At 43.7% G+C, this 15839-nt stretch overlaps 1 protein-coding gene across 3 annotated transcripts in view; it reads left to right on the top strand.

The window, feature by feature from the left end:
* Positions 1 to 12164, top strand: part of ttc12 (tetratricopeptide repeat domain 12) — a 54059-nt gene extending 41895 nt beyond the window's left edge. For all 3 annotated transcript variants that reach the window (XM_078533009.1, XM_078533008.1, XM_078533007.1), the window contains 5 exons: positions 1376 to 1444; positions 1621 to 1722; positions 7059 to 7158; positions 9900 to 10125; positions 10789 to 12164. In XM_078533009.1, coding sequence (XP_078389135.1) covers positions 1376 to 1444; positions 1621 to 1722; positions 7059 to 7158; positions 9900 to 10125; positions 10789 to 10855 — 564 coding nt within the window. In that variant the 3' untranslated portion in view covers positions 10856 to 12164. The remainder of the gene's footprint in view (positions 1 to 1375; positions 1445 to 1620; positions 1723 to 7058; positions 7159 to 9899; positions 10126 to 10788) is intronic.
* Positions 12165 to 15839: the final 3675 nt, after the last annotated feature.

The raw sequence follows: 15839 nt of genomic DNA, 5'->3' as shown, positions 1-15839 counted from the left end.
GTGACAGTACGATTCCTCTAGTACCACTGTGCTTCATGCTTGCAATTGACTAATTAATTTGGCATGCTATTCATCCATAGGGCATCAGACCCGATCCTGGACCAGTCTGCAGCTGATAGTCATGTGTACATTTTCCAACAAGGCTATTTGAACAGTAATCAGGAATGAGAACCGTCCTATCCTTGAGACACTTTGGGCAGCACTTTCCCCCCCCGTTGGGAGGGAAGTTAAAGAGCGGGCGCACAGAGCTGCCATTTTACATGGGCGGGCCAATTAAGGCCCGCCAGCATGACGTTCGCACAGAAGCGCTATGCGCTCCCTGTGCGGGCGGGGGAAAATCCCTACACCCGAGAGCGCATGTGCACAAAAGAGCGCACTCATCTCCCTGAGGCTAAGTGCTGCCTCAGGGAGATCGGCTGTACATTAAAAAATATTAAAAATAGAAATAAAACATTAGAAATAGAAAAAGAAAATCCCTGACATGTCCCCTCATGTGACACTGTCACGTGAGTTGGGACACGTTCATAACTTTTAAAAACAATTTAATTAAATTTTTGAAAACCTACATGAAACCTCATTCCGCCCCTGGATGAGGTTTCATACTTTTTCTAATGCCCGCCAGGGCTCCTGGCCTGCCCGCTAACCTTAAGGTTGGACGGGCAGGTCCATTAATTACTTTAATGACTCTCTCAATGACCTCACTTGGCCATTGACAAGCTAGCGGGCACACAGCTGATTTTGCTGAGCCCCCGCCTACCTCAAAATTTAAATGGGGCACGATGACATTGGGAGTTCCGCCCGACGTCACCACGCGTCATTTTACGCGTCAGTGAGCGGGCCCCGCCCCCCACTCACTGACGGGAAAATCCTGGCCTTTGACTCGCTGAAATTAGCCAATTCTGCGCAAACTGGGAATTGAATGCTGGCTCTCCCTATTTTCTTTGCATCAATAGGGAATTTTTTTAAAAAAGATAATAAGTATGAGACTGTTCTGCCTGCAGAAATGCAGCTATACGCCTTTTATTACAGAGTGATAATTTTGGCAGCAAGCCCTACTTTTAGCATAATTGCTACTGAATGAAAAATCTGCAGTATATTACCATATATTGACTAAGGCGCTAAAAGATGTGATGGTACAGAATTGACGAAATTAAGTCATCTTAAATGCATCTCTCAGTTTAATTTTTTAAATTGTGTAAAATATAAATCACTTACTTATATTTACAGTGTTGGCATATAATTGCTGTGCTCAAAGGGATGGAAGGAGTAAAGGAATTTGAATAAGAATGTTTGAAAATTGGATCAAGGCTGTAAATGAATCACCCTTTAATGGTGTCTAGCTTTTCCTTCCTTACTTCCTACCTATGTGTTTTAGGCAAAAGCTCCAGCTATTACAGAAAGGTGCATCCTCCTGCTTAGCAGTACAGATGGTGGCATTCTCACAGTAAGTACTGTCCATTCCTGGTCTAATTATTGCCGTGTTTCATTCACTAATTGGAATTACCTACCCTGACAGGAATTTGCAAGGTGTTTTAAGAGCGAGGCCTATTATGTTGCTAATTAATCATTTGCATCACCTTGTTGCTACTTTGAGAGTTAGTTATTTTTGTTATTTTGCAGAGAGCAACTGGGCTTCTGAGTCATGTGCTCCCTCAGTCTGCTGAAGCAGTGGAAAAAGCAGTGAAAGCAGGAATGGTGAAGAAAATGCACAGATTTATAAAGGTAGAAAACACTGATGGACGTGGAAACTTTACTGAAAGCAAAATATTGCTGATGCTGGAAATCAGAAATAAAAACATAACATTCTGGAAAAACTCAACAGGTCTGGGAGCATCTGTGGAGAGGGAAATAGAGTTAAAATGTTGAGTCTGTATGCCTCTTCTTCAGAGCTTAAGATGTAGAAATGTGATGGGTTTTATACTGTTGGAGAGATGGGGTGAAGCAGGTGGAACAAAATAGAAGGTCAGGGATAGGTGGGAGCTAGGAGAGATTTGACAAATATGTCGTGGACACAAGGCAAAGGGAGTGGTAATGATAGTGTTAAAGACTGAGGCAGGTGCTAATAGTGGCACAAAGGTCAAAGAGCAGAATGTCTTAATAACAGAGCAAGGGTCAGTGCTCTCTGAAAGCAAAACATAAGAACAAGTTACAGACTGGCCCTGACGGGGGAGGGTGTTTGGAAAAAAAAAAAATATCAAAATAGAGGACAGAGTTCCTGGTCAGAAGTTGTTGAACTCAATGTTAAGTCCAGAAGGCTATAAAATGCTATCACGCTCAGTGATGAACATCTGCCTGGGGCCAAGACACCAGAGAACCCAAAAAGCTGCCCAGAGAAAGCTGAATATTGCAGCATTGAAGGACCCAGGACTGCAGGAAGAGTTCCAGGCCCAGTTGCACAGTGCATTGGAGCAAGTGCCCACCACTGATGCCATTTCCATCCAGGCATATTGGGAGCAACTCAAGTCCGCGGTCCTAGACACCTGCGCACAGACTATCCAGTCTACGTCAAGATGGAGCCAGGACTGGTTTGATGCCAATGACACCGCAATCCGCGATCTTCTTGAAATGAGCAGCCTTCATCACTTGGCAAAGTCACCCAAGTACTCAGTGCATGACGGCAGTGTAACAATTGAAGGCTGAGGTCCAGCGATGCATTTGAGACAGGAACCGGTGGGTGGAGAAAGCGCACGAGATTCAGGTCTACGCCAACCAACACGATATTCGCAACTTCTTCCAGGCTACCAAGATGACCTGTTGACCCCGCTTGACCGGACAAAACCCTCTCCAATCACAGGACGCCTCCCGGCTCCTCAACGATGACGACGCCATCTGTCAGCGTTGGAAAGAGCGCTTTGAACTTTCCTCAGTTGGGACTCCACCATATCGGAGGAGACCCTCCAAGCCATCCCACAGTACCCTGTGGAGGATTCCCTCGGTGATCTACCAACCATCAATGAGCTTAAGCGGGCCATCCAAAAGATGAAAACCAACAAAGCTTGTGGGCTAAACAGTATACTCGCAGAGGTCCACCATACTGACAGCTTTCAGCTCACGTCATGACTCCACCAGTTCATCCTCCGCCTCTGGGATAAAGAGGACATCCCCCAGGGATCTCAGGCACATGGCCATCATTGCTATCCACAAGAAGGGAGACAGATCTGATTGTGAAAACTACAGGGGGATTTGCCCCTTGTCCATCGCGGGTAAGGTCCTGGCCCACATCCTTTTGAACCACCTTCGTCCGGTTGCTGTCGAGATGCTCCTGGCAACCCAGTGTGGCTCCCGACTATCCCAGGATACTGCAGACACGGTCTTTGTGGCTAGACAGATCCAGGAAAAATGTCGGGAGTAAATTCAAGAATTGTTCCTCACCTTCATCAACCTGACCAAGGTGTTTGATTCTTTAAATTGTGAAGCTCTATGGATTGCCCTCCAATGCTTTGGTTGCCCGTTGAAGTTTGTCACCGTCCTGAGGCTCCTGCATGACAACATGACCCCCAACATCCTGAGTGGAGGATCTGAAACTGACATCTTTCACATCCGGACCGGAGTCAAACAAGGTGTGTGATCACTCCCACCTGATTCACCATTTACCTGACCATTATTGTCCACCTCATTCGAGATGACCTACCACCTGGTGTCAGCATTCAGCATTCTGGATGGGAAGCTCTTCAAGCTTGGCTGCTTCTGGGCAGAAACAAAACTCACCACCATGGACATCCACGACCTTCAGTTTGTGGGTGATGCTGTGTGATGGCTCACTCTGTACAGGATGTGCAAAGGACACTTGACCTCTTCAACACCTCGTATAAGAGGCTTGGCCTGTCCTTAAACATCATTAAGGTAATTTATGTCGAATCACAAGGTCCTTAACCAACCTTCCCTGGGCTGGTTGAGCACCCCCTGCGTCATTCACGTGGATGGGGTGGCTCTGGAGTATGTGCAGCACTTCCCTTACCTCGCCAGCCACCTCTCCCAAGGGACTACCATCGCTGAGGAAGTCCAACATTGAGTCAACTGTGCCAGCGCTGCCTTCTTCCAAGCTGTGCCATTGTGTCTTTGACAACAGGGACTTTTGGAAATCAACAAAGGTTCTGGTTTATAAGGCGGTTGTGTTGACCGCCCTCCTCTACTGCAGCAAAACATGCACTGTCTACCAACGCAACATTAAGACCCTTGAGACCTTCCATCAGCAGTGCTTGTGTCGAATCCTGGGGATCAACTGGGAGGACCGCCAGAGTAGTACGAGCGTCCTCCTTGAAGCTGCGTCCACCAGCATTAAAGCCCTGCTTCTGCGGAACCAATTCCAATGGATGGGCCATTGCATCCGGATGCCTGAAAACTGTCTCTCTCAGCAGGTTCGCTTCTCACAGCTCTCCGTTGGCCTACGCTGAAAGGGCAGCCAAAGGAAAAGGTATAAGGATATGCTCAAGGTCACCCTAAAGCGCGGAGGCATTAACACCATTGACTGGGAGGACTATCACAGAATCACAGTGCAGAAGAGGCCCTTTGGCCCATTGAGTCTGCACCGACACGTGATAAACACCTAACCTACCTACCTAATCCCATTTACCAGCACTTGGCCCATATCCTTGAATGTTATGACGTGCCAAGTACTCATCCAGGTACTTTTTAAAGGATGTGAAGCAACCAGCCTCCACCACCCTCCCAGGCAGTGCATTCCAGACCGTCACCACCCTCTGGGTAAAAAAGTTTTTCCTTACATCCTCCCTAAACCTCCTGCCCCTCACCTTGAACTTATGCCCCCTTGTGACTGACCCTTCAACTAAGGGGAACAGCTGCTCCCTGTCCATCCTGTCCATGCCCCTCATAATCTTGTACACCTCGATCAGGTTGCCCCTCAGTCTTCTCTGCTCCAACAAAAACAACCCAAGTCTATCCAACCTCTCTCCATAACTTAAATGTTTCACCCCAGGCAACATCCTGGTGAATCTCCTCTGCACCCCCTCCAGTGCAATCACATCCTTCCTATAATGTGGCGACCAGAACTGCACACAGTACTCCAGCTGTGGCCTCACCAAGGTTCTATACAACTCCAACATGACCTCCCTACTTTTGTAATCTATGCCTCGATTGATAAAGGCAAGTGTCCCATATGCTGAAGGGTCATGAGGACTCGAAACGTCAACTATTTTCTTCTCCGCCGATGCTGCCAGACCTGCTGAGTTTTTCCAGGTAATTCTGTTTTTGTTTTGGATTTCCAGCATCCGCAGTAGTTTTTTGTTTTTATGCCTTTTTCACCACCCCACTAACATGCCCCTCTGCCTTCAGAGATCTATAGACACACACGCCAAGGTCCCTTTGTTGCTCAGAACTTCCTAGTGTCATGCCATTCATTGAATACTTCCTTGTCAAATTACTCCTTCCAAAGTGTATCACCTCACACTTTTCAGGGTTAAATTCCATCTGCCACTTATCTGCCCATTTGACCATCCCGCCTATATCTTCCTGTAGCCCAAGACACTCAACCTCACTATTAACCACCCGGTCAATCTTTGTGTCATCCACAAACTTACTAATCCTACCCGCCACATAGTCATCTATGTACTTTATATAAATGACAAATAATAGGAGACCGAGCACAGATCCCTGTGGTACGCCACTGGACACTGGCTTCCAGTCACTAAAGCATCCTTCTGTCATCACCCTCTATCTCCTACAACTAAGCCAATTTTGAATCCACATTATCAAATTACTCTGTATCCCGTGTGCACTTGCCTTCTTTATAATGCTGCCGCTTGTCGGAATGGCATCACCTAGCCCATCGAGGCGCACGCCACTTCGAGGCTCAGCGACTCAACAGTGAGCTGGAAACAGTGGCGGCAGAGGAAGGAGCAGGAAGCCAACCATGGCTGTGATTTCCACTCCTCTGCACAACAACATGCCTCCACTGCGGAAGAACATGTGGATCCAGAATTGGGCTCCTCAGTCACCTGAAGTCTCACCAAGCCTGACGGACGTCATCCTTGATTCCAAGGGACCTCCAACGAAAGTGCCGTATTGGAAGATGAGGTGCTGTTCCTCAAGTATGCGCTGGGTTTTACTGGAGCAATGTAGAAGGACAATGACAAAAATGTGGGCATGACAGCAAGATGGAGAAACTTTAGTACATGAAACAAATCAGCTTTTTAAATATACATGCCATACAGTTTTGGCCGAGTAAATAAGGAATATGTGTTTCCAGTGACAGTCGGTAACCAGAGGACACAGATTTAAGGTGATTTGAAACAGAACCAAAGGCGACATAAGGAAATAATTTTTTTATGCTGCATCTGACCAGCATGACTTGATGGGCCGAATACTCTCTTGCTATGCCATAATGACTCACTAACTCTGTTGTTGTGATCTGGAATGCACAACCTAAAAGGGTGGTGGAAGCAGATTCAATAGTAAATTTTAAAGTAAAACTGGTTAAGGAATTGAAGGGAAAAGAGCAGGGGAGCAAGATTAATTAATAACTACCAAACAGTTGGCATGATGTCGAATGACCTTCTGTGCCATTTCATTCTATCATTCGACATAAATGACTTTAGCTCCTAGTCCGTATCAGTGACTTAATTTTTTTTCAGCTGGGCATCTTTTCTTCTGGGCATTGGAAGAGGAGATAAATAATGCGTGAAATGAGAAGCAAATGAATCAGCTATCAGGTTTGATTTTTCTGCTGGCCTGAGGGCTACTTTTGTTCTTGGTGCTCCTGATTGCTGTTCAGTGACTCCCCAGCTGGGACCTATTGTGATTGGGCGTCAGGCGAGAGCAATATTGCGTTTGGCTGTGATGTCTTCAGTTCAATAGCCCGCTGAGACTAACCAGGCTCCCACTTGAATAACGCTCACTTGGGAAAGATACCAAAGAACAGCTGGTGCCCGTGGAAACATACTTCAGCAGGAATGGATACTTTTAATGGTGTAGGGGGGTTGTGAACCATGGGGTGGGTCGGGAGGGAGAAAGAAAAATTTAAGCTTCCTTAAATTTTTGTTCACTTGCTTGCCTGAGTCCCACTGTCTGCACAACCACAGTTTGATTTGTTTGTGTTTCAGGCGGATGGGAAGACAACTATACGATATGCTGTGAAGACATTGGCAGTCTGCAGCAGTAATAGTGAACAGGCCCGAGAAGAGATTGTCAAATATGATAAAAGTACGTGATAATTATCTTCTAGTTTGAGCAATCTTCTAAAATGACTTTGTCACTAAGATTGAACAGGGCATCTGGGGCTGATTGGGTGGACTCCATATATTGAAATGTAGCACAATCTATTTATAATCCATAATAATTACACACAGCACCCTCTGGTGCTTCTCCAGCATCAGCAGTAAACAGAACATTATTATAATGGTGGGTCTGTACACTGCCATTGTTAATACATTGTATAATCATGAGTTAAAAAAAACACTAACCCCAGGAATCGGAAGTAAAAGGAATGTGGCGATGGAGCGCACATAATAAGCACCTGAAAGAGGAAGATAACTCAATTATCAGCTTAATTTTATTGGTTTTCCGATAATGGCTGAGGCCATCAGAAACTGTGTTTAGTAACCATGCCTACGGCTCACAAAGAGTACTAGTTATGGATTAAAAACAATGCTACTTTACTAGCATCGCCTGCTATTGGGTGCAATGCATTTGCTGACGGTGCTATCATGAAATTTGAGTTAGCAGTGATGAAGGAATGGCAATATATGCTCAAGGTAGAAATTTTGCAAAAATATACTTTATTCATAAAATATCTAAAAGAACATCACAAGCATTTCAAAATGGTCATTACAGAAAGTGCAATGGCATTCAAATTATCTACATAGGTCTTGTTGCACTCTGTGGTGCTTCAATACAATGGTGATACATGTAATATTTACTGTATACATTCAATGTGAGTAATGCAGCCTGAGGGGTTCTATACAATTTCCAGCCCTTCAGTGCATTATGGATGAAAGGCCTTAGACAGTGACCTTTCACTGTTGCGCCTCTGCGGCAGCTGCTCCAAGCTTTAGTGCGCCCTTCAGCATGTAGTCCTGGACCTTGCAATGTGCCAGTCTGCTACACTTGGCTGTGGACAACTCTCTGCACTGGAAAACCAGCAAATTTCGGGCAGACCAAAGAGCGTCTTTCACTGAGTTGATGATCCTCCAGCTGCAGTTGATGTTTGTCTCGGTGTGCTTCCCTGGGAACAACCCATAAACCACAGAGTCCTGCGTCACAGAGATGCGTGGGATGAACCTGGTCAAACTCATTCCATCTCTCTCCAGATCTTCTTTGCATAGGCACTTTTCAGAAGGAGGTGGATAACGGCCTCTTCCCCTCCACAGCCACCTCGAGGGCAACGTATGGAAAGGGTGAGACTCCAGTTGTGTAGGAAGGACCTGACGGGGAGGGCCTTTCTCACCACCAGCCAAGCTATGTCTTGGTGCTTGTTTGAAAGTTCTGGCCCGAAGGCATTCTGCCAAAAGACTTTGACAGTCTGCTGAGGGAACCATCCAACAGGATCCACCATCTCCTTTTCCCACAGGGCTCCTAGGACATTATGTGCAGACCATTGTCTGATGGACATGTGGTGAATGACGTGCGACTGATAGTGTAGCATTTTTGTTATGCCTCTATTTTTCTCTCTTGCAGTGCTGATTGGCCTGTTGTGCACTTGATACATTTTATATATTTTTTTATTCATTGATGGGATATGGGTGATGCTGGCTAGGCCAGCATTTATTGCCCATCCCTAATTTCCCTTGAGAAGGTGGTGATGAGCTACTGATATATATGTTAGTACTGCATATGCTTGCATACACAGTGACCATATTTAAGACAGCTCTCCAAAATGCCATTCAAAAAAACCTGAAAAAAAATTGGTGATCCTTGTAGAAGGCGCAGGAGAATTTTCGGAAACTTATAAACATGGGCTGAATTTTGCCTTGGAAGGAGCTGGGAAATGCTAATATTTGCATGTTGGCACAGCTGATCTGATGCTATCCTGCCTCCTGGCAAGTTACCTGGGCCCCAGGAATTGGCATCCTGCTCCATGGAGTTAGGCAACCAGTTGGGATAATTAAGGTCCAACTTAGGGGCCATTTTCACTGCCCACCAGCACTTTTCCAGCAATATTCCAGCAATAGACTGGCCCCTGTTGAGTCCAGAGGCAGGGAGAAACTTGAAGACTGCCACCAGCGGTAGGCCGCAGAGCTATCAGTTCCGCCAGTCACTGGCCCAGTGAATGAGCCGCAGGTGTGAAAAGGTGGTAGCCTTGGACAAAATCATTTCTGTGGAGGGGTGTCTCTCCACATTGATGACCCTAGCAACTGTGGGCCTTCTTGAAGTTTACATTCTCAGCAGGCTTCCAAAAGCATCTCCATTTGGAGGCAGCCTCCTGCTCAATTTTCTGCCTCAGCAGTTCTCACCTCTCCTGCTGCTGGCTCCCTCACTGGCTCTCCCGCCTTGGATACTGTAGAGACGAACAATTTGAAGCCCGCCTCACGTAAGTTTGTTCCAGAAGAGACCTTTGATGACAAGGAGGGCTCGGGACCTGCATCTCATCCCGCAGTTGGGAAAATTCAACACCATAATTCTCACTTTCATCTTGAATTTTTCTATATTCTGTCTGTTGTTTTACACTTCAAACATTGCAGTTCTGTAAGCCGTTGCTCTGTTGCTCCACAGCTCTGATGTCTAAACAGCAGCTCTTCCTCCCAGCTCCAGTTCTAGTTCCCAGAGCTAATTTTAAAACTTCTCTCATGCTGTGCTCATTTTAAACCAGCGAGAGGACACGGGACTGGTGCTGATGGTGAAAGTCCTTTTTATTTTCCCATACCAATGTGTTGGTTAACCTTTTAGGAATGCCACCCACTTTCCCTAAATGATTCTGTCTCTCTTGTTCCATTGTCTATTGCCAGAGTTCAGTGCGCTAAGGAAGCTGCTGAGTTCAGACGATGAGCTGGTGGTGGGGAACACTGCCCTTTGCCTTTCGCACTGCTTCGAGATCCCTGGAGCTGCTACATCTCTACTCAAGTCCGACATCGTCAGAACATTGTTAAAACATGCTGGTGGTGACGCCAAGGAAAATGGCCTTCAACAGAATGCAGCAATCGCTCTGGGCAAACTTTGCTTGGCAGAACCCAGGTAAGGTTTAACATTAGCTCCCCACATTAAGGGATTATCACATGTCTGCAGTTTCACACAGACTGCGGTATAAATGAAACTAACGGGATGTGACTTAAAAAATTCCCATTTAATCATTTAAGCCATTTTCATAATTATGCGAATCATTTAAACTTAACATTTAATATTACCAGAGATCTGATCATGCTATCCATTCTTTAACATTAACGTTTATCCACCCTTTTGACACTAGTCAGTGGAGCTCTTCAGATGCATCATTACAAACGCTACATAAATTTGACTGTTCAGAAACAGGCATTGGGCTCAATGGGCCATGTTGGTTTTATGCACCATGTGTGTCTCCATCCATTCTACCCATTCCTGTGAATAACTCCACAGGTTGGGCAATAAATACCTCACATGCTCATGCTCACATCCCATGAATGAATAAAAATAAATTTTCCCTGGCTAGAGAGCCACTCGTCCCTGGCACAGCTACTTGTGTCTGCCTTGCTTGGATCAGGCACCATCTCGAGTTGGTACTTCTAATATAATCATTGTTTTAAAGATCAAAAACCTGCCAAAGGTCTCTGACTTTACTAGTAAATTTTAACGAGAAACAGCTTTTGTTGAAATTGACAAATGAGTTTCCCTTCTGCCTAATATTTTTCTTGCTGTATGCAGGCATAGGACTGAACTCCGAGAACTACATGGATTGGAAATTCTGTCCTGCATGAAGTACATAAAGTGAGGATGTGACATTATCAGCTGTGGCTCAGGGATTGCTTACCTGAAGATAATGCTTCTTGGGAATCATCTAAAGAGACTGGTTATGTTTATGGACATTTTGCAACTTGGATTAATTGGAGGCAGAAGTGATTCAACTTGAGGCTAATTGATGTTTAATGCACTCTGACCCCATTTCATCGACACTGCTATGGACAATGCTCCCACAAGCTTTACATACTTATTCTTTCTAAGCTGTAAAATCAGCATCCTGTACAGTCCTGTTCCCTGCCTCACTCTGCGCTCTAACCAAGGTTCATTATTACGGCTTCTTTTCTAGCTTATTCATTCTCACTATCTCTAAAATTTGGAATGCTTTCCCTCGCTTATTATTCCATCCACCCAATTATCTGCAACATTTTCAGTTCCAATCTTAGCTAATGTTACTTCTCTATTTTCTCAATCTTCCCTTCTTTGTTTTCCAACCTTGATAATATCCCGGACTCTAATTCTCAGCTCCTAAACTAGGTTTCTCAATGAAAAAAAATCAATCTTAATTATTTATCCTTTATCCTTTTAACAATTTTAAACATAACACATCAGTGTAACAAAGAAAAGACTGTTAAGCCTTATAATCCTGTCACATTTTTATGTATTCTTATCACATCTGCCATTATCCTTGCCTTATCCTCAATTCTTACAATCTCCAAAAATGCATTTAATTGTACATTGAATCTGTTTATATTGCCCATTTCAATGGCCTTTCCTGGTAATTTATTTCACAACTCTACTGCTGTTTGATTGTGAAATTTTGCAGTATGAATACCTGATACTATTTTACTAGAGCAGTTGATCCATTTAAGTATGATTTACGTCTCCATTAAAATAGGGGATAAAAAGATCACACACAAACACATTAAGCATTTGTATCGTAACATCTGCACAGCACAGTTTTAAGGTGTTTCGAAGAACTGCAGCCCAGATTTGTATGAATTGAAGACTCCCTGCCGAATGACTCCCACTGGTATTAAATCCTGTTCTTTCAGGAATTAACGCGGGATAATAGATAATGCGAGCTTTTAGTTATATTGTAACTTGTTTGCGAACAGAGTCTTTGCAATTCTCAGCTCTCACCACAGATGTTGGAAGATTAGACCAGTGAAAGACTCTTCTGAACTGTTAATGTCAATTTCTGCTGATTCTCCTCTCATCCCCATACACTGACCCAATTCTTCCATCTTTGGTGAAATCGTTAAAAGCAAATTAATTTTTTTTACAATTTGAATCTTTGTGTATAACTAGTTAACTCAATAAATATTAGAAAACTAAGTACATTTCTGCTGTTCAAGGCGTTTTCTATTTCAACAGCAGAGTCTAAACTTACTGCTATTTGTATTCAAAGGTACAGTGTTTAAAAAAAAGTCCCAAATGTTTCGCAGCCATGATTACTTTTTTGAAAGGTTGTCACTGTTATGTAGGCAACCAGTTTGCCCACAGCAAAATCCCACAAAACAAAAAAATGAGACAAATGACCAGCTAGTTGAAGGAGTATAGTTGGTTAGAACAACAGGTGAACTTATCTTTTCAGATAGTGCCAAGGGATCTTTTGCATTCATCTGAACAAGGCATCTGTTTGACATTGGATATGGAAGACAGCACCTCAGACAATTAACACTCCCCAGTTCTACACTTTCCCTAAACTCAGGGGCACCAAGGTTCAATTATCATTGAGCTCTCTGATCAGCTACCTTGACACAGGTCTGCAATCTGTCTGCTCTGTAAGGCTCGCTGGGCAGCTCGCTTAACCAACTGAGCAAGTGGGGATGGTGGTTTCTTGTCAACGTCTGCGCATCTGAAGACTTAACGGAGAGCGGAAGTTTCAATTTCAAAGATTGGGTTGCCCTTGGGCGTGACTGACAATCTGCCGATTTAAATAAATAAATTTGTCAATTGTCTGCAAGCTGCCTTGCCTGCTGTTGATCACGTGTCCAATGCTGGTTGCTGCAATCATCGCATCAATTTATTTTCAGCAAAGCCTAAAGACTTTGAATATTCAATTACAGAATTGCGTGTTCTTAATTGATTTCACTGCATAAGATAAAACCTTGAAAAATCTGCAAATTCAAAGAACGCTTTGAGGTTATAATTTATGGTAAAAGCAACTCATTTTGAGAAACTATTGCAGATTACTGAAAATTTGCAATGATGAGTAGCAAGAAAAAATGAAATAATTGAGTAATTTGAATTAAGCAATATAAATAACAGGAAAAGTTGGAATTTAGCACTAAAACTAATTAGTTTATCAGATTATTTGTATCATGCAATCTAGAAGGAGTAGACCGTATAAACGTTTAATGGAGAAAGTCATGGACCTATTACCAGATATGGTCAAGTGGCCTGCTGACATTCACTGCGTGGGCTGTGTAAGCTATGTGTTAACTGTGGCTCAGTGCACTTTGGCCTCAGAAGGCGGTAGGTTTGAGTCCCATCCCTGAGACTGAGTGTTAATTCATTCTGAAGCCAGATGGTGAAGTAGAAAACGAGACACCAATCTTTTACTTAATACTAGATTTATTTACGGAATGCAACATTACATATGTCTACCTCCTGCCTAGCTAACACCCAGCGCCCCAGAAGCTTCTGTTTATACTCTTGGAAAAACCCATGAGAAGCAAATCAAATAAAATCAAATAAACAAATAATGAACCCATTCAAAAGGGACACTTTTACATTATTGCCTAGAAATTTGGTACGATTCCAGTCGGTGCACACACTCAAGTCTCTCTTTATTCTTCTTAGAGAAGTCTCTCCTTATATTCTTTTGAGCAAACAAACAAACTAATTAATAAATTAACAGTCCCTTAAAGGGGCAGTGTAACAAAAGACAAAACTTTACAAAAAATCTTAATAAATCAAATTATAATGTTGTTTCTGGCTTTATGGGCAAGTTTTTCCACTCAGCGAGCGGGGGCGGGTCGCGTGTGCGTCCCGACATCACCCTCCGTCATTTAGACTTTCAGTCCATTAAGGTCAATAAAAAACTAATTAACTTGATTGATGGACCTGCCCGACCAACCTTAGGGTTGGCGGGCAGGCCGGGAGCCCAGGCAGGCTTCAGAAAAAGCATGAAACATCACCCACGGACGGGATGAGGTTTCATGAGGGCTTTTAAATGTTTATCAAATGTTTAAATAAAAGTTAAGGACATGTGCCAGCTCAAGTGACAGTGTCACATGAGAGTACATGTCAGGGAAATTTTTTTATTACCTTTCTGTCAATGTTTGAATCGGAGGTGACCTCCCTGAGGCAGCACTTTGTCTCAAGGAGATCAGTGTGCTCTTTCGCGTGCATGCTCAAAAGAGCGCACTCACAGCTGAGGGAACCCTCCCCCCCTCAGACCGGGGGTGCTGATCGGAAGGCCGGCCACCCACGCCCGCTCTCGCACTTGCCCCCCAATGGGGGAAAATGTTCCCCTATGATGCACTGTGGCGCCAAATACCTCCTTATATGATTTTTTGAAAAATCATTAAAATAAACTAATTAAACTTGCCCTTAAAGGGGCAAGTCTCTCTTTATATGTGCTCAAGGTACTTCATCAATCAATGCTGTTCACCTGTGTATCCTTAACCTTAGTAAATACAATTAACATTGAGCACAAAATTTAGGCTGATGCTTAGACAGTGCTGTATGATTGTTGGTGCTGTCTTTTAGATGGGTGCAAAAGATCCCATGCACTACTTCGACTGAGTGTGTCCTGACCAATATTTATCCCTCAACCAACACCTAAAACAGATTATCTAATCGTTATCACATTGCTGTTTGTGGGTCCTTAATATATGTAAATTAACTGTGTGTTTCCTACATTGCAGCAGTATCTGCACTTCACTGGTTGTGAGGTGCTTTGGAACATCCTGAAATTGGGGTGTGAATTGCAGTATATATTTGCAAATCTTTCTCTTTAGGCTCGCATAAAGAATTGTAACTGAGATCTTTCTGAGAGGAGGTATACAACTCAGTTCATTTTTCTGCTTTTCTGATCATTCACTGGGAGAAATCCAAGATGAAAGATTGATATAATTTGCCCCTGAATCTTTACAGCGCAGCTGGGCTGGAGAAAGTAAGAGTTCTGGCTTCATTAGCTAGTGGCTTGTTTGTTGGGACCACAACCATTGACTTATTCCCTTGTTAAATTGTTCCTGATCTTACACTGTCTCAGACGGATTTTGTTTATAAAGATCAAGACCAAGAAGAGGGTTACTATGTAGTGAGAAAACAAAACTTAATTCATTTGCTGTTTTGTACTTAGCCGATGCAGAAACAAATGAAAAGCACAAAACCTCTGTGTTTAGAACGTGCTCTTCAGCAGTGACAAATACTTACGGTGTTAAAAGAAATCAGCCAGCGTTGAGCAGCCCCAAAAATAACAGCACATTGTCTGATTTAATGTGACTTATTGGTCTCAAAGTCACATGTCTATTCAGTTTAGCTCTCCATCATCCTTGCCCTCTGTTGTTCCCTTACTAGAACTTTGCAAATGTCAGAAGGAGCATCAGACCCTTCAGGTATGGTAAAGGACTTTCCCAAATTTACAATGTAATTTCAATGTATGTTTATAGCCACCTCTGTGATGACAAGAGAGACATTCTGTCAGACAAGTAAAAGAGGACTTTATAAGCTTGTCTCGTTCATCTTTAGAGGGGTTGGTTCCTTCATAATGACTCCAACTGTGGATAACAACCCAAGGGATTCCCTAAATGGAACAGATGGACTGGCCAATGAAACTCCTGCAAGTAAAGACTTTGGCATTTAAATGAAGATGCTCAGTAGAGACAGGTATTTCACGTCGTGCCTGAGGAGTCCCAGCCAGTCGAGACTTTGTAACTATTGCAGGCTGTGGGTAAAAATGCCACTGGGTGGATGAAGGACCAGGCAGTGAATGAATCAAGTGACATCAGTGCTGCTGTTCAAAAGCAGCAACTCGGTGGCATCCAATAGATAAACATCAAAAG

This window comes from Cetorhinus maximus, chromosome 2 (assembly GCF_964194155.1).
Source record: "Cetorhinus maximus chromosome 2, sCetMax3.hap1.1, whole genome shotgun sequence".
Taxonomy (NCBI): domain Eukaryota; kingdom Metazoa; phylum Chordata; class Chondrichthyes; order Lamniformes; family Cetorhinidae; genus Cetorhinus; species Cetorhinus maximus.
This window is presented reverse-complemented; position numbering and strand designations above follow the sequence as displayed.